The sequence below is a fragment of the Dromiciops gliroides genome, chromosome 2, assembly GCF_019393635.1.
Source record: "Dromiciops gliroides isolate mDroGli1 chromosome 2, mDroGli1.pri, whole genome shotgun sequence".
NCBI classification, from domain to species: domain Eukaryota; kingdom Metazoa; phylum Chordata; class Mammalia; order Microbiotheria; family Microbiotheriidae; genus Dromiciops; species Dromiciops gliroides.
Genome location: NC_057862.1, coordinates 484,234,225 through 484,253,160, shown reverse-complemented (window position 1 = coordinate 484,253,160; position 18,936 = coordinate 484,234,225). Strand labels below are relative to the sequence as shown.

Genomic DNA, 18,936 nt, shown 5'->3' with positions numbered 1-18,936 from the left:
ATTTAACCAGCTAGGCAAATACATAATATGTCTATAGTAAATGGAATGCTCTCAGAGGAAGGAGAAGGCATTATCATCTGGGAGAATAGCTGAGAAAGGCCTCTTGAGGTAGTTAGGGTTTTCACATAAATCATGATGGAAGTCAGGGAAACTAAGAGGCAGAATTGGGGGACTGTAGTATTCTAGGTGTGGGAACGGTTAGTACAGAGGCCAAGAAACAGAAGATAAAGTGTTGAGTTTGAGAAAATGTAACATCCAGTGTTGCCATGGAGTACATGGAGGAGAGTAAAGTGTAAGAAGACTGGAAATATAGGAAGGTGTTAGGTTTAAATGCCACAGGAATTTATTTTTGATCCTGGTGATAACAAGAAATCATTGGAACAAATCAGTTGGAGTGGGAGGGAGAGGGAAGGGTGACCTAGTCAGACCTAGACTTTAGGAAAATAACTTTGTCATTTGAGTGGAGGATAGATTGGAGCGAGGAGTGACTTGAGTCAGAAAGGTCAGTAATTATTTCAGTAGTTCATGTCAGATATGATGAGGGCCTGAACCAAGGTTCTGATTGTGTGAATGAAAAGAATGAAAAGAAGTAGGTATATAGAAGAGATATTGTGAAGGTAGAAATGATAATATATAATAAAGGGATTGGGTATGCGGGAGGAAAGTAACATGCCTAGCTAGGGTAACACTGAGACTATAAGCCTGGGTGCCTGAGTTGCCTGTGGCACTTTCTTTTTTTTGAGGGGGGGGGGCACGGCAATATGTTGATGCTGAGAAGTTTTGTATAGTAGAGAAGGTCAGTAAAGCTCCCTTCTAGTATGGGTATTAAGGAGGATAGAGTAATGTGGTGAGAGAAAAGAAAAATAAATTGGAATTATACAAGCTTCTGTCTTATATGCTTTTATTTGTATATAATGTAACAAGCAGTTACATTATATAAGTGAAAATTACTTAACATGTAATGATCTTGGGGGCTACTAGGTGGCGCAGTGGATAGAGCACCGGCCCTGGAGTCAGGAGGATCTGCATTCAAATGCGACCTCAGCCATTTGCACTTACTAGCTGTGTGACCCTGGGCAAGTCACTTAACCCCAATTGCCTCACCAAAAAAAAAAAAAAGAAAGAAAGAAAAAAAAATGTAATAATCTTGTTTTTATGTGAACTTTTTCTATTTGCTAAGATTAATAAATTATTCTGTTGCTCAGGCCACTTATAGTGGGGTGGGTAATATTCTTGAGTGACTTAAAGATCTTAATGCTTTTAGCTTTATAAGATTGTATTCTATTTAAGCATTTAAATACTAGTCACATCTGATTTTTGCCTGAAAATACATTAGAATAAAACATGACTATTCTTTGATTATTTGTGCTGTTATTCTTGTTCTTTGTGTTATGCAGTAACACCTTAATCTCTAAATTTCTTGATTTTTGCTCTCAAATTATTATGTTTTTTATTCAAGTAAATTATTTGGGAATTGAGAATGAATTAAATTTCTCTCTTTTAATTTATCATAGCTCATTGGTGTTGAGTTGCTGAATGTGCTACATCGACTCCTTTTGACTTGGAATCCACCCTCAGTTCAGCTGCTGGTTACTGGAGTGGTACAGCAGATAGTTAGAGCAGCTCAAGATTATTTGCAAGAAAAAAGAAACACCCTAAGTAAGGCACTAATGGTCACCTTGCTTTTTTAAAAGGATCATTTTTGAAAGGAAAATGATTAGAATTTTTGCTTTGTAAAAGGCAGTGCTATATAAGGAACAGAGTGCTAGATTTGGAATCAGGAATACCTGAATTCAAATCTAAGCTCAGATGTGGGCTTTGCAAGTCTGGTAGAGTCACTGAACCTCTTTGAATCTCATTTCTTTAATCTATAAAATGGGGATCATCATCATCATAATACTTTAAAGGGTTGTTGTGAAAACCAAATGAGATAATATAAAAATTTTAATAAGCCTTAAAGCACTAGATAAATGTTAGCTTCCCTTATTCCTCCTCCTCCTCTTACTATTATTTCTTCTGTTGATAAATTCAGAAGCATTTTAACAAATGAGATCATAGAACCTGCTGACAATTTTGATCTGTTTTGAACATAATATAAAAGTTTAAAAGCAGTTTTATTTTTATCTGAGATCCATTATACTACATTTATTATAATAAAAATCTCTACACAAACAAAACATTTTAAAGCCCATTCAGTGACCCTTAAAAAAAAACACTTTTGAGTATAATGAAATTCTATAACAGACATATGAGTAAGCCCCTTGCAGTGAGTTTGATCAATTAGATTTGTATTTGCTAGTCATTTTTAATACTTTTCTTAAGTATTCTTATCATATTATGTTTTATCCAGTGGTATGTGTTCCCTTTTATGTTGAAAGTTTCACCAAATTGTCTTTTATCTCAGATGAAGATGATATGGAAAAAGAGACTTGCCCTGTGTTGGGAGAAGGAGGTGACAGTGGTGGTCTTATTCCTGGAAAATCTCTTGTCTTTGCAACCATGGAGCTATTGATGTTCATCTTAGTACGGCATATGCCACACCTCAGTACCAAGATGTCAGATTCACCAAGTCATGTATCTACCAAAACTCGATTATCTGAAGAGAGTGCTCGTTTAGTGGCAGCTGCAGTTACCATCCTCTCAGATCTGCCATCCCTTTGCTCTCCTGCTGGTATAGTAGTTCTTAATATATACAAGTAAATATGTATTACATTTGATTAAGATTACTTCCTTATCAAGCTCTATTCTAATTTGCTTTCCTTTATAAGATTTGAAGCACTGACTAGTGATGAATATAATTATTCTTTTTAAAGTAATTTAAAGGGCCCATAAACATGTGGGAAGACTGAGTTTCCTTTTTTTCACCAACAGTAGAAATTCCTGCATGACTACAGTAAAGTAGCTGTTAAGATATTAACAGGTTGTTTAAAAAAAACCCAAAATTTTAACATTTGCTTTGTAAAATCTGGCAGATTTCTGTAAATGTATTTAGTCTGAAAAGAGAAAAGGTCATATTTGGGTATTTGGGAGGAAGTTGCCCCAGAGGAGCTAGCCTGGTGACTTAAACATTAGCATCTTATTAGCAACAACAGTAGTTTCTGTTTCTCAGTGTAATAGCTATGCTTTTGATACCTGTAGAAAAGTTCTCATGTTTTGAAATTTATTTATTTATTTATTCATTCATTTATTTATTTAGGTCAGGCAATGAGGGTTAAGTGACTTGCCCAGAGTCACACAGCTAGTAAGTGTCAAGTGTTGGAGGCCGGATTTGAACTCAGGTACTCCTGAATCCAGGGCCAGTGCTTTATCTACTGTGCCACCCAGCTTCCCCCTTTTCTCTCTCTCGCTCTCTTTTTTTTTTTTTGCAGGGCAATGAGGGTTAAGTGACTTGCCCAGGGTTACATAGCTAGTTAAGTGTCAAGTATCTGAGGCCAGATTTGAACTCAAGTCCTCCTAAATCCGGGGGTATTGTTTTATCCACTGTGCCACCTAGCTACCCCTGTTTTGAAATTTATTTTAGAAAGTTAAGGTTTAAACTATATGTTTAATTTGCTGTATGTAAAGGAAAAAATAACCATAAGAGTATAAAGTATTATTAAGGATTAACAAAAGCTAGGCTATATTATTAAAAGTTTATGAATTCCATTTTGTACCATTTTATCATTATCATCTTCTATCAAGAATGCTTTCTAATTACATTATACTGATATATGGTAGAAACATAATTTTAAGATTAATGCTCATATTTTATTAGTGTTTTTCTGTATGTTTTAAAAGTAATTTTCTGAACAAATTCATCAAGATTACTATTTGTTACCATTATCAGTTAAGACTGTTATATGTTCAATTGTCAGCAATGCTATTATTGTAGTCTTTTTTTCCTCCCTCAATCTTATTTAATTTATACTTGATAAATAATTAGTTAATGATTTTCCATTCTCAGTAACATGTTGGGTATTTTTGAGTGATGAAAAATTATAAGAAGTCTTTAAGTTACTTTTGATTGAAAAGAATTCCTGCCCTTTCTATCTGCCGGGGGTCGGGGGGGCAGGGCAATGAGGGTTAAGTGACTTGCCCAGGGTCACACAGTTAGTAAGTGTCAAGTGTCTGAGACTGGATTTGAACTCAGGTCATCCTGAATCCAGGGCTGGTGCTTTATCCACTGCGCTACCTAGCTGCCCCCTGCCTTTTCTTTTTGATGGTGTATATGGTACTGTGAATGCATTATACAAAAATTGAAAGTTAACTGTAAAGCAGAATATAAAAACTTCATTTAATCACTTGAATATTTTATACAATGATATAAAATGTGTGGATATTAGAAAACATTTGGGTGACTGAATTGGTCATTTTTGTCTCCATATCTATCATTGTGTAGACATGGAGGCTTATTCCTTACATGTAGGTAATAACAAGTATATACCAGAGAAGTTCCAAGATTTGCAGCCATCTCATTGTTTTGTTGTCAAACTAAGCAGAGCTACAGAGGAGTTCAATAGAAGGAAACAACTCAATTCAAAGCAACAAGCATTTATTACTTACCTGTTGTGTGTGTGCAAGATTCTGGGGATGTTAAGACAAAATAAAAATACTCTCTGTCCTTAGAGGTCTTACATTCTACTAAAGGGGTGCAACATTTAAATAAAATAATATATACAATATAATCTGATGACAAGAAGAGCACCAACAACTAGGATAGGTTAGAAAAGACTTCATATAGAAGGTGACACCTGAATTCAGACTTGAAAAAAACTAGCCATTTTAACATATGGAGATAAAGAGGAAGTGCATTACAGACCAAAGGAATGGAGGTGGGATATGGCATACCAAATTTATGGAGAAGCAAATCAGCCAGTTAAACTAGAATATAGAGTGCAGCATTGAGAGTAATGTGAAATAAGTCTAGAAACATAAGAGTTGAGTCAGATTGTGATGGGCTTTAAATGCCAAGCTGAGGAATAGTTTTTTTTAACTTGGAGACAATTACAAAGGTTTGCATTTTATCTCTCTTAGTTTTACCATAGAGACACTGAAGATTCTTTTTTTTTTTTTTTTAGGGCAATAGGGGTTAAGTGACTTGCCCATGGTCACACAGCTAGTCAGTGTCAAGTGTCTGAGGTCGGATTTGAACTCAGGTACTCCTGAATCCAGGGCTGGTGCTCTATCCACTGCGCCACTTAGCTGCCCCAACTGTAATTACTTTTAATTTAACCTTCTTAGCTTAGAGAGAAGACAAGTAAAGGGAGAAATTGTGGAAGTAGGATTAACAAGATTTGGCAGCCAATCGAATATTATAGATAAGGATGATTTGAGTGACTGGAAGATTTGAAACTGGATGGCTGGAAAGAGTATTTTCAATACCATGGACTGAACTATTTCAACAAAAATTAGAAAATTTGGAGGAGGAACAGATTTGGGGAGTGAATATAATAAATTCATTTTAGTCATGTTCAGTTTGAGATGCAAATGGGACTTCCAAGTGAACCTACACAGCAGTTAATTGGATGCTAAAGAGAGAATTGGAGCTAAAGAGAGAATTTTTAAAAATATTAAATATGCTGTTTATTCCAAAAGTCAGTGTAGCTTTAAGCTGTATTTAATTTTAATAGCTTATAAAACTGCACCAAAACTTCTGGGATACTGTGTATATGTACAAATATGTTGTGAATCTATATATCTTTCTACATATTTAGTAATTATAAAAGTTAAAATCTTCTGTAGGAATGGTCAGGATAACATTAGAAGTTTTAGGAGACCCTCAATGCTGTTGTGTTGTTTTAGTCGTATTTGACTCTTTGTGACTTCATTTGGGGTCTTCTTGGCAGAAATACTGGAGGGGTTTGCCATTCCCTTCTCTAGTTCATTTTATAGATGAGGCAACTGAGGCAAACAAGGTTAAGTGACTTGCTCAGGGTCACATAGCTAGTAAGTATATGAGGCTGGATTTAAACTCAGGTCTTCCTGACTGAAGGCCCAGTGCTCTATCTACTGTGCCATTTAGTGTTCCTCTCAGTTCTAGGTGGGAGGGAATAGGGAAGGCTTCATAGAAGAGGTGGCATTTAATATAGGACTTTGAAGCCAAAGAAGGAAAGATTTCAGTAGAGTAAGATAGAGGGATTGTCCATTCCAGGAATAATGTGCATATATATGAGCCTTTTAAAAGAAAGTAGGGGAGCAGCTAGGTGGCGCAGTAGATAGAGCACCAGCCCTGGATTCAGAAGGACCTGAGTTCAAATACAGCCTCAGACCCTTGACACCTACTAGCTGTGTGATCCTGGGAAAGTCACTTAACCCCAATTGCCTCACAAAAAAAAAAAAAAAAGAATAGATTGTAGAGGTAGAGAATGGGAATTGGTTAAGAGTCTTTCACAGTAGTCCTGGATAGAGGAAATAAAATCCTGGAAAACGGTAGTAGTAGTGGAAATGGAAATAAAAAAGGATGAATGCCAAGGAGAAAAAAGAAACAAATATTGTAGCAGTAAAGTGAGTGGTTGAGAGGTATAGAAAACTAATGAGATAGGGAGAGACACTGAAGAGGAAGCCACAGTATTCAAGACTTGAGTGATGCAGAATATGGTATTGTCATCAATAAAAATGGGGAATTTAGTAGGAGAAGCTAGTTATAAGGAACAAGACAAATTTGCTTGCAGACATTTTGGTTTTTAGGTCAAAGCAGATACTCTCAAGTTGAAATGTACAAGAAGTTGAATACATAGTAAAATAAATGCAATTGAATACATAGTAAAATGATCCTGGGAATAAGATGGTAGAGAGAACATGATTGGAGATTTTCTTTTGTCCTAGCTGAAACCAGAACTGGCCCTTGGAGCTCCTACTATTTCCACAGAAATATCGTGGGAAACAAGAGAAAGGTCTTGTGACAGAAACTACATATGACTTTTGATCATCTCCTCTTCTGTAATTCTTTTCTTCTAAGCTTGGGTAACAGGTAGTGGTGAAGGGGGTGCTTCCCTAGTAAGAATTCTGTGATCTCTTAGTCAAATAAATAGGTATAGATTTTAGGAAAGCAGATTTCAAAAAAACTGAGAGAAAATGCCAGTATGATTCCATAGCCAGAGATTCTAAAGTGGAATTCAACTCAAGAGAGAGACTCTAAAAAATTCAGAATTGTGAACAGTCCAGATAACTAAGAAAAAATCTTGTCATTATGAGCTAAGTTGATTAGATTTTTAAAAAAGAAACACAAAAGGTGGAAAGATGGTTAAATACCTAACAAAGAATACAAAATGTTGTCACAATGTATAAAAAATAATATCATCAAATTTTAGAGTTGGAGGGAACCTCAGCTCATCTAGATCCGATCTAGATGGAATCTAAATAATCTAAATTCCATCATTTTGCAGATGGTGAAAGTGAGATTCAAAGAAATTACTTCTCCAAGGTTATATAACTGGTTAGCAGCAAAACCAATATATTACTCTGTCAGTGAAGCTTAAAGTTATCAAGTGAATAAATCTGTTGAAACAGAAACAAATTAATTACATTGTTACAATATTTATTTTTTCCTTTTAGAAAAAAGTACAGAATGTTTGTAGAGATTTATTTTTTTGCTTCTTTTATATAGTTTATTTTTTCGCCAACCGGTAACCAAAATGTAGTTGAGATATCAATTTCAAATTTAAGCATCATGTAAAATCTCAATTTTTTTCCTTTGACAATTTATACAACTATATTGGTTATAAAGTTGTAATAATTAAAGATAATTATTTCTTTTTGATTTGGGAACTGATGTTAAATCCTATCTTTCCTGGTATAGTGTTAATAGAGGGACTTGTGAATAAGTAACTGAAGTGTGCTCAATGCCAATGTATTACTCACAATGAAAACCAACTATTTAAAATGAAATATGCTAGCAATAAGATTAATGAGATTAAAGGTATACAGAAAATGAAGAATCTAAAATGAGGATGATAGAAACCTGTTGATGATTTTTTTGTGGTATAAGTTGTTGAGATACAGCTCCAAACTGAGAATATCCCTTAAATGAAGTATCTACCATGCCAGCCTAGATAGTACTAAATATTCAAATTGTACATTCAAGAAAAGAGACTCTGGGCAGCTAGGTGGCCCAGTGGATGGAGCACCGGCCCTGGATTCAGGAGGACCTGAGTTCAAATACAGCCTCAGACACTTATCACTTACTAGCTGTGTGATCATGGGCAAGTCACTTAACCCGAATTGCCTCACCAAAAAAAAAAAAAAAAAGAGAGAGAGAGAGAGAGAGACTCAGTGGCAATGACCACATAATAAAACACAAAAAGTGAAAGCTATAGTATATTTCTCACCTTCCAGAGAAAATGTTTATATTTATGGCATAGAAATAAAATATCATAATTCTTTCTGTTTTCAAGTAAAAGTTTTAAATCATTTGTAAGTAAGAAAAGCTTATTTAATAAAACTTTTACAAAATTTAATAAAAGTTTAATAAAATTTATGAACTTAAAAGTTTACTTTATAAAACTTATTAAATTTTTAAATGTTACAAAAAGACACTAAAAACTATCTACAATAGATGAGATGTAAAGCTATTGGATAGAACAGTGAACTGAGTTCACAGATTTTATTTTATTTTGAAAGTTCAATTTTATTTTATTTTCAGTTCTGAATTCTCCCTTTTTTTCTTTCCCCTCCTCCACATATAGAGGAGGCAAGAAAAACAAAACATATTATAGCTATGTATAGCCATGCAAAAAAAATTCCTACATTAGCTGTCTGAAATTAAAAAAAAAAAGAAAAGAAAAGAAAAGAAAATATGTTTCAGTCTGCAGTCTTGAGTCTACCAGCTCTGTATCTGGAGGTAAATAGCTTGTTTCATCATGAGTCCTTTGTGTTGATCAAATTTCCTAAGTCTTCCAAAGTTGACCATCTTTATAATATTGTTATTACTGTGTAAATTGTTCTCTTGGTTCTGCTCACTTCACTTTGAATTCATTTATACAGGTCCTCTCAGGCTTTTTTGAAACTGTCCCCTTCATCATTTCTTACAGCACATTAGTATTCTATCACTTTCTTTACCACCACAAAAAGAGCTACTAACAATACTGTTGTATGTATGGATCCTTTTCATTTTTCTTTGATCTCTTTGAGATATAGACTAAGTAGCAGTATTGCTGAGTCAAATCCTTTTTGGGCATATTTCCAAATTGTTTTCCAGAGTGGCTAGACCAGTTCATAGTGCATTGAAATACTTGTTTCCCACAGCCTTCCAGCATTTGTCATTTGCCCTTTTTTACCAAATTCATAGAGTTTAGATTGTAATCCCAGCCTTGATATTCAACAGTAGAGCCAAAGGCACTTAGGTGGCACAGTTTATAGAATGCTGGGCTTGGAGTCAAGAAGACCTGAGTTCAAATCTCACCTGAAAACTATATGACCAGAACTACAAAACACTTTTCACAGAAATAAAGTCAGATCTGAACAATTAGGAAAACAATAATTGCTCATGAGTAGGCAGAACCAATATAATAAAAATGACAAGTTAAGTTTATTTATTCAGTGCTATACCAATCAAACTATCAAAAGTATTTTAGAGCTAGAAAAAATAATAACAAAATTCATCTGAAGGGGGCAGCTAGGTGTTGCAGTGGATAAAGCACCGGCCCTGGATTCAGGAGGACCTGAGTTCAAATCCAGCCTCAGACACTTGACACTTACTTGCTGTGTGACCCTGGGCAAGTCACTTAACCCTCATTGCCCAGCCAAAAAAAAATTCATCTGGAAAAACAAGGATATCATGGGAATCAATGAAAAAAAAAATACAAAAGAAGGTGGTCTAGCAGTAGCAGATCTCAAACCGTATTATAAAGCAGTAATTATTAAAAACAATCTGATCTCAAACCATATTATAAAGCAGTAATTATTAAAAACAATCTGATATTGGCTAAGAAATAGAGAGATAGATAAGTGGAATAGAATAGATAGAAATTACACTATAGTAAATGACTATAGTAATCTAGTATATGACAAACCCAAAGATCCAAGCTTTTGGAACAATAACTCATTATTTGACAAAAAGTGCTGAGAAAAGTGGAAAACGCCATGGCAGAAACTAGGTATAGACCAACATCTCACAGTATATACTAAAATAAGATCAAACTGGGTATATGATTTACACATAAAGGATACCATAAGCAGATTAAGAGAGTATGGAATCATTTATCTGTCAGATTTATGGGCAGAGGAAGAATTTAGGACCAAAGAAGAAATTGAGAGTAAAACAAAAAATGTAAAATAGATCATTTTGATTATATAGAATTTAAAAGGTTTTGCACAAACAAAACTAATGTAATCAATATTACAAGGGAAGCAAAAAACTGGGAAAGAATTTTTGAAACAAATATCTCTGCTAAAGGCCTTATTTCTCAAATATATAAAGAACTGAGTCTAATTAAAAAAAAATACAAGTCATTCCCCAATTGATAAATGGTCAAAGGATATGAACAGGCAGTTTTCAGACAAAGAAATCAAAGCTATCTATAATCATATGAAAAAATGCTCTACATCACTATTGATCAGAGAAATGCAAATTAAAACAACTCTGAGGTATCACCTATCAGAGTGGCAAATATAACAAAACCGGAAAATATTTGATGTTGGAGGGGATGTGGGAAAGCTGGGGCGCTAATCCACTGTTGGTGGAGTTGTGAAAAGATCCAACCATTCGGGAGAGAAATTTGGAACTATGCCCAAAAGACATATCCCAAAGATATTCCCAGTAAGAGAAAAAGATCTATTTGTACAAAAATATTTATGGCAACTCTTTTTGTGGTGCTAAGAACTGGAAATCAAAGGAATGCCCATCAATTGGGGAATGGCTAAACAAACTGTGGTATATGATGGTGATGGAATATTATTGTGCTATAAGAAATGACAAGCAGGAATACTTCAGAAAGACATATATAAAATGATGTATAGTGAAGTGAGCAAAACCAAGAGAACATTGCGTACAGAGACAGCAATACTGTTTGATGAAGAATTGTAAATGACTTAAGCATTCCCAACAATACAGTGATCTAAGACAGTCCCAAAGGATTCTTTTTTATCATAAAAGTATTTTATTCTCCAGTTACATGTAGAGATAGTTTTCAACATTTGTTTTTATAAGACTTCTAGTTTCAAATTTTTCTCCCTTCCTCCTTTTCTTCCCCCCTCCCCAAGACAGCAAACAATCTGATATAGGTTATATATGTACAATCACATTAAACATATTTCTGAATTAGTCATGCTGTGAAAGAAGAATCAGAGAAAAAGAGAAAGACCTCAAAAAAGAAAAACAAAAAAAGTAGAAATAGTATGGTTCAATCTGCATCTAGATTCCACAGTTCTTTTTTTCTGGATTTGGAGAGCATTTTCTATCATGAGTCCTTTGGAACTATCTTGGACCATTGTATTGCTGAGAAGCGTCAAGACTATCACAGTTGATCAACACACAGTGTTGTTGATACTGTGTACAATGTTCTCCTGGTTCTGCTCATCTCACTCAGCATCATCAGTTCATGTAAGTCCATTCAGGTTTCTCTGAATTCCTCCTGCTCATTGTTTCTTACAGCACAATAGTATTCCATTCCATTCACATACTACAACTTGTTCAGCCATTCCGCAATTGATGGGCATCTCCTCAATTTCCAATTCCTTGCCACCACAAAAAGAGCAGCTATAAGTATTTTTTGTACATGTGGGTCCTTTTCTCTTTTTTATGATTTCTTTGGGAAAAAGACCTAATAGTGGTATTTCTGGGTCAAAGGGTATACACAGTTTTATAGCCCTTTGGGCATAGTTCCAAATTGCTCTCCAGAATGGTTAGATCAGTTCACAGCTCCACCAACAATGCATTAGTGTTCCAATTTTTCCACAGCTTCTCCAACATTTATTATTTTCTTTTTGTTGCCACATTAGCCAATCTGATAGGTGTCAGGTGGTACCTCAGAATTGTTTTAATTTGCATTTCTCTAATCAATAGTGATTTGAATCATTTTTTCACATGGCAATAGATAACTTTGATTTCTTCACCAGAAAACTACCTGTTCATTTCCTTTGACCATTTCTCAATTGGGGAATGACTTGGATTCTTATAAATTTGATTTAGTTACCAATATATTTTAGAAATGAGGCCTTTATCAGAAATACTGGCCATAAAAATTGTTTCCCAGCTTTCTGCCTCCCTTCTAATTTTGAATGCATTGCTTCTGTTTGTACAAAACCTTTTAAATTTAATGAAATCAAAATCATCCATTTTGCATTTAATAATATTCTCTGTCTCTTGTTTGGTCATAAAATGTTCTCCTTTCCATAAATCTGAGAGGTAAACTATTCTTTCCTCTCCTAATTTACCTATGGTATCACCTTTTATGTCTGAATCATGTACCCATTTTGACCTTATTTTAGTATAAGGTATAAGATGTTGGCCCATGCCTAGTTTCTGCCATATTATCTTCCAGTTTTCCCAGCAGTTTTTGTCAAATACTGAGTTCCTATCCCAGAAGCTGGAGTCTTTGGGTTTATCAAACAGTACAGTACTAAAGTCATTTACTACTGTGTCTCCTGTGTCTAACCTATTCCGTTGATCCACCACTCTATTTCTTAGCCAGTACAAAATAGTTTTGATGACTGCCACTTTGTAGTAAAGCTTCAGATTTGGTATAGCTAGCCCACCTTCCTGTGCATTTTTTTATTAGTTCCCTTGATATTTTTGACCTTTTGTTCTACCAGATGAATTTTACTATTATTTTTTCTAGCTCTATAAAATAATTTTTAGGTAGTCTGATTGGTATGGCACTGAATAAATAAATTAATTTAGGTAGAATTGCATTTTTATTGGCCTATCTATGAGCAATTGATATTTTTCCAATTATTTAGATCTGATTTTATTTGTGTGAAAAGTGTTTTGTAATTGTGTTCATATAGTTCCTGCGTTTGTCTCCAAAGGACTCTTGATGAAGCATACTATCCACCTCCAAAGAAAGAACTGATATTGATGGAACAGACTGTAGCATGCTATTTTTCACTCTTTCATTTTTTAAAATTAAGTTTTCTTTTACAAAATGACAAATATGGTAATGTTTTGCATACTCATACATGTATGACCCATATCTGATTGCTTGCTGCCTTGGAGGGGGGAGGGGAAGGAGGGAAGGAAGGATAAAAATTGGAACCCCAAACTATAAATAAAAATGTTTATTGCATTTAAATCAAGTAGTTAATTAATTGATTTTTAAAAAAAAAACAACAAATCTCACCTGACACCAGCTGTGTGACCATGGGCAAGTCAGAGTAACCTTCATTTGCCTCAGTTTCCTCAGCTGTAAAATGAAGATAATAAAAGCATCTACATCCCAAGGTTGTCGTGAAGATGAGTTAATGTTTATAAAGTTCTTAGCACAGTGCCCAGCCTATAGTAGACACTATATAAACTTAGGCATCATCATCATAATTGTTATTATTAGCTAAAACCCAGAATGAGTTGAAGCTTACAGAAAAAAATTGTTATACAACAAAACTTTTTTTAAACCTATGTTCAGAATAAAAACAAAAAAGGGATATGTTCGTGGCTTAGCAGCTCAAATTCTCTATTTCCTATACTTAAATCGCATGCTGGAGAATGATTTCAAACTAGAAAGGCTATATCAAACCATGTGAAGAAGGAATTGAAACCCAAGATCAGGAAATTAATATCTAACTCTTTAAATTAGCTCAAATTCCCAAGCTCAGAACAAGTAAGGGTTAGGGTATTGAAGGTCTTATAAAGGTGATTGTAAAACCAGTGTTCAATAATCTTTGAGAAATGGAGAAAGGAGGAGTGGTTAGAAATCCAAAGATGGATAAATGCCATGAATTTCAAAAATGGGGTTAAAGGACTGGAAGCTATTAGAAATAGTAAGGTTGGTTTCTTTTTAGAGGTAACTAGGTGCCACACTGGATTGACCACTGGATCTGGAATTAGGAAAGCTTGAGTTCAAATTTGGTTCCATACACTTTCCAGCCTTGTCCCTCCAAGCAAGAAACTTAACATCTCTTTGCCTCAGTTTCCTCAAATGGGGAGGGGGGGAATAATAGTACTTGCCTCTCAGGATTATTGTTAGACTCAAATGAGATACTATTTTTTAAAATGCTTAGCACAAACCTGGAATAGAGTAGGTACTATATAAATGCTTATTCCCTTCTTCACTCTCTCTTCATTTGCTTCATGATTCTAGAACAGATTTTTAAGTTGATGGTTTGTGGGTATTTATTAAAGAAAGGAAATCTCTTAACCACCATGGTATAAGTCAAATTAACCTCATTTTTAGGTTTGTTTTGGGTTTTTTTTTTGGCAGGGCAATGAGGGTTAAGTGACTTGCCCAGGGACACAAAACTAGTAAACATCAAGTGTCTGAGGCCGGATTTGAACTCAGGTCCTTCTGAATCCAGGGACTGTGCTTTATCCACTGCTCCACCTAGCTGTCCCCTAACCTAATTTTTAAAAAATAGACTTATTACTATAGTTTAAAAGAGCAGGGCCATGCCATAGACATAATGTTTGGATTTCTTCAATGTATTTGACAAAGTTTCAAATGATATCTTATGGGCAAATTGTAGAAGCATTGGGAGGATTGTTGTGCCCTCATTAATAATACATATTATGTTTAAGATACTTATGAAGGGGGCAGCTAGATGGCGCAGTGGATAAAGCACTGGCCCTGGATTCAGGAGTACCTGGGTTCAAATCCAGCCTCAGACACTTAACACTTACTAGCTGTGTGACCTTGGGCAAGTCACTTAACCCCAATTGCCTCAAAAAAAAAAAAGATACTTATGAAACATGCAGTTCAAGATGTCTCAAGGCAGAATGGTGATGTAGGACCAATGATGTTTTGAAACAACTAACTCTCCAAGAAAAGAAGAAAAGTACTTACAATACATTTTTATGTTTAATCAGCATAATTAGCATTTTCTCAGTTTCTTAATTCTTGACAATAAACCAAGTCCCTGTTTGTACCATTTGCTGATTTCTGAGATATAAATGTTCACACTAAAAATTTAAGTCAGTTCTTAGAAGCTGGTATGACCTGGCTCCAGCCTACCCCTATGCAGGATAAAACTTAAAAGAGACTAGAGCTGGATATATGGATTTAGGAATCATTTGCATTTAGCTGATAATTGAATTTATGGGAGCTGAGGAGATCACTAAGTTAGGTATTATAGGAAATGATGAGAAGAAGGCCCAGTATTGAACTGTGGAGATAATCTGAAGTTAGTTAATAGCATAGTTGCTTTAAAAGAAACTGATGAATAGAAGCACAGATGGTGAAACAGCCTCTGACTTTACTTCAGACTCAGAAATTGTGTGATTCTGTTATTCTGTGACATATCTAGAAATATAATTTGTCCTGTTGTGATTTTGCCCTTGCAGACAACAACTAGAATAATACCTTTTCAGTACACTAATAAATTTCAGTACTCCTAGATGAAAAGAATGAAGCATCTGGAAATGATGTAATATAAGAAACAATTGAAAAAAATTACACACTACATTATTATTATTTTGTTTTTGGTTTTTTGTTTTGTTTTTAAATAAAAGTATTTTATTATTTTCCAGTTATATATAGAAATAGTTTTCAGCATTTGTTTATATAAGATTTCCAATTTCAAATTTTTCTCCCCCCCTCCCCTAGACAGCAGGTAATCTGATATAGGTTATATATATACAATAACATCAAACACATTTCTGCATTAGTCATGTTATACGAGAAAAATCAGAGCAAAAAGGAAAAACCTCTAAAAAGAAAAACAACAGCACCAAAAACAAAAGAAATAGCATGATCCAATCAGCATCCATATTCCACAGTCCCCCTTTTTTTTTTCTTTTTCTGTATTTGGAGAGCCTTTTCCATCATGTGTCCTTTGGAATTTTCTTGTACCGTTGTATTGGTGAGAAGAATCTAGTCTATCACAGTTGATCAACACATGATGTAGATGATACTGTGTACAAGTTCTTCTGTTCTCATCTCACTCATCATCAGTTCAGACACTGTATTATTATTAATAGATGATATTATAAAGAGGATTCCTGTTTAGGTACAGGAATAATACTAGACTGGATGATTCTCAAAGTCTCATCTAGCTGTACACTTATACCATTCTGGTTTGTTTGGATAAATGAAGACTTCAGGGGATTATAATGGCTAGTTTCAAATATTTAAAAGACTGTTACATAGGAGTGGACGTATTCTTTGCAGGTCCAGAGAGCCAGTCTAAGAAATTACATTTATGAGAATTTTGACTCAATATAAGGAAGGACTTTGTAACATGTCCAAATGAACTACTTCACAAAATAAAAGGTTTTCTGTCACTAAAAGTGTTAAATGGAAGCTGGATAATCATATGTAAGAGGTACAATAGGAGGGTTTCCTCTCTTGTCTGTGTATTGGGTCAGATGTAATTTAATGTTTTTTCAGTCAGATGATCCTATTATTATTGCTTTCTATAACTGCACTTTTCTGTCCTTTCTAAGCTCTTAGAAGCTGACCTTAGGACACTGAATAATTCACATAGTTGTTTTTTTGTTTTTTGGGGTTTTTTTAGTGAGGCAATTGGGGTTAAGTGACTTGCCCAGGGTCACACAGCTAGTAAATGTTAAGTGTCTGAGGCCAGATTTGAACTCAGGTACTCCTGACTCCAGGGCTGGTACTCTAACCACTGCGCCACCTAGCTGCCCCACACATAGTTGTTTAAAGGTTGTTTAAATCATTGAGGAGTGTTCCAAAGGACATGGCTGCCTTGGCTTCCCTATTTTGTTTTATTTTTTCTTCTGTCATTTTCATGATGTAAAAGGTCAGGTGCATTTAAGAACCAGAGATCAAAGAGTATTAAGGAAGAAAAATACTGTAAGTAATAAAACCTACAGAACAGGATGAAGTAGAAGAAAAAATACTAATCCTGCTTCTTTCTTTGCTATTCAGTGTCACTCTGTTATCTACCACTTTACACTCAAGGTTATACAATAATAATAATGTAGTAAATTTTTAATAAGAACCAAGTAAAATAAATCATTTTGAAAAATGCCTGGGATATAGTATGATGAGAGTTTAATAAATGATTGATCTATTAAAAAGATAAATTGCAAGGAAGTAATCATCAGGTCATTCTTTGTTTCTGTTTCAGGATGCATGACAATATTACCCACAATTCTGTTTCTGATTGCAAGAATATTGAAAGACACAGCAATAAAGTCTGGGGATAATCAAGTACCCCTCCCAGTCAGTGCAGCTCTACAAGGAATTAAAAATATTGTGACTCTTTCAATGGCCAAGACTGATGAAACTCAAAAGCAGTGGACTGATCTAATTCGTAGTACTCTTGCATGTATCCTGGAGTATTCTCAACCAGGTAACCTAATCAGAGTAATATATAACATGTCTGTCAAGTCTATAAATTTATTAATTCATTCCTGTGAATGAGTGTGTTTGATTTTTTTGAATTAAATTTTTACCATTCTCTTTCTAAGTTATAGATTTTATTGTTTACAATAAAATGAAGCAAAATAGTAGAAAATTCCTAAATAATATCATACTTTTTATTTTTAACAGACTGAGCATAGTTGAGATATCATAATGGTTTATGTCATATATTCCATTCATAGTTGATGTTCTTTGTTCAGAATGTCGATTTTACAAAATAAATGATTCGAGGGCAATATTAATTATTAAAAAAGAGGATATGATTGTCTTGACTTAGGAACATAGTTCAGCAATGTTGATTAAAGAACATAAAGATTGTTTTCTAATACCTGTGATACTGGATTGTTAATAATTAGCAATTCTTTTAGATATCATTATTAAGATAACCCCAATACTTTGATAAGAAAATTTATTCTTATGAAGTTGCTTGTGCAGTACTCTAAAATAATAATATCAAATTCAAATAGAAACAGTACCCACTAAACTATACATAAGTATTCCTGTGGGCCACATCTTGACTTAGTTTTGTTTGTTTGAGTTTTTTTAGTGAGGCAATTGGGGTTAAGTGACTTGCCCAGGGTCACACAGCTAGTAAGTGTTAAGTGTCTGAGGCTGGATTTGAACTCAGGTCCTCCTGAATCAAAATCTGGCCTCAGACACTTGATACTTACTAGCTGTGTGACCCTGGGCAAGTCACTTAACCCCAATTGCCTTACCAAAAAAACCAAAAGTAATATTATCTATATTTGATTATATTTTACTTTATTTTGTTAAATATTTCTCAGTTATATCTTAATGTGGCTCAATTCTGAATAAAATTTTAATCTGAGTCAGGCCACACTCTGGAGTATTGCAGGCTGTTAATTTGACACTTCTGTCTAGAAGACTCTCTTAAGACATTGATCTCCATTAGATCTTTCTAAGAGATACATTCAAATTTTCAAACAGGAAGAAGGGCCACTACTATATATGCAATTAATCATTAATTTGTAGGATAGGTGACAATCCATTATGAAAGTTCTATTTTTCCACTAAATGAAGAAATATTACACTGAGGGTAGAGGGGAAGGCAACCCTCAGATGTAATAAAAATTGCTCCTAAGAATATAACATTATTTAAAAATCTGAAAATAAGAGAAATTGACATTTATGCATATAAAAATTTGTGGGCATTGTTTTCTTGTTTTTCTTCCTTTCTTTTGTTTTTGTCAATTTAAGTTAGACTTTATTTTGAGGGGGAATAAGTTAGTTACTCCATCAACAAGAAAATGAATAATTTTGGGATATTTAGCTGTTAAAGGATTTTAAATGATCTGAATTATGAATAAAATGCTTACATAATTTTAACATTCTAGTAAATTTACTGTTAACTAAAACAAAGTTTTTAAAATTACATACTTAGAGGAAAATGTTAATGTCTGATAAATTTATTCTTAAAATTAACAATAATATGGATCTATATTCAAAGTAAGTTACAAAC

At 34.1% G+C, this 18,936-nt stretch overlaps 1 protein-coding gene across 2 annotated transcripts in view; it reads left to right on the top strand.

The window, feature by feature from the left end:
• The window catches only part of HEATR5B (HEAT repeat containing 5B), a 132,339-nt gene that overhangs the window by 93,166 nt on the left and 20,237 nt on the right, over positions 1-18,936 (top strand). For both annotated transcript variants that reach the window (XM_043982842.1, XM_043982841.1), the window contains 3 exons: positions 1,515-1,659; positions 2,405-2,671; positions 17,161-17,385. In XM_043982842.1, the coding sequence (XP_043838777.1) occupies positions 1,515-1,659; positions 2,405-2,671; positions 17,161-17,385 (637 nt within the window). The remainder of the gene's footprint in view (positions 1-1,514; positions 1,660-2,404; positions 2,672-17,160; positions 17,386-18,936) is intronic.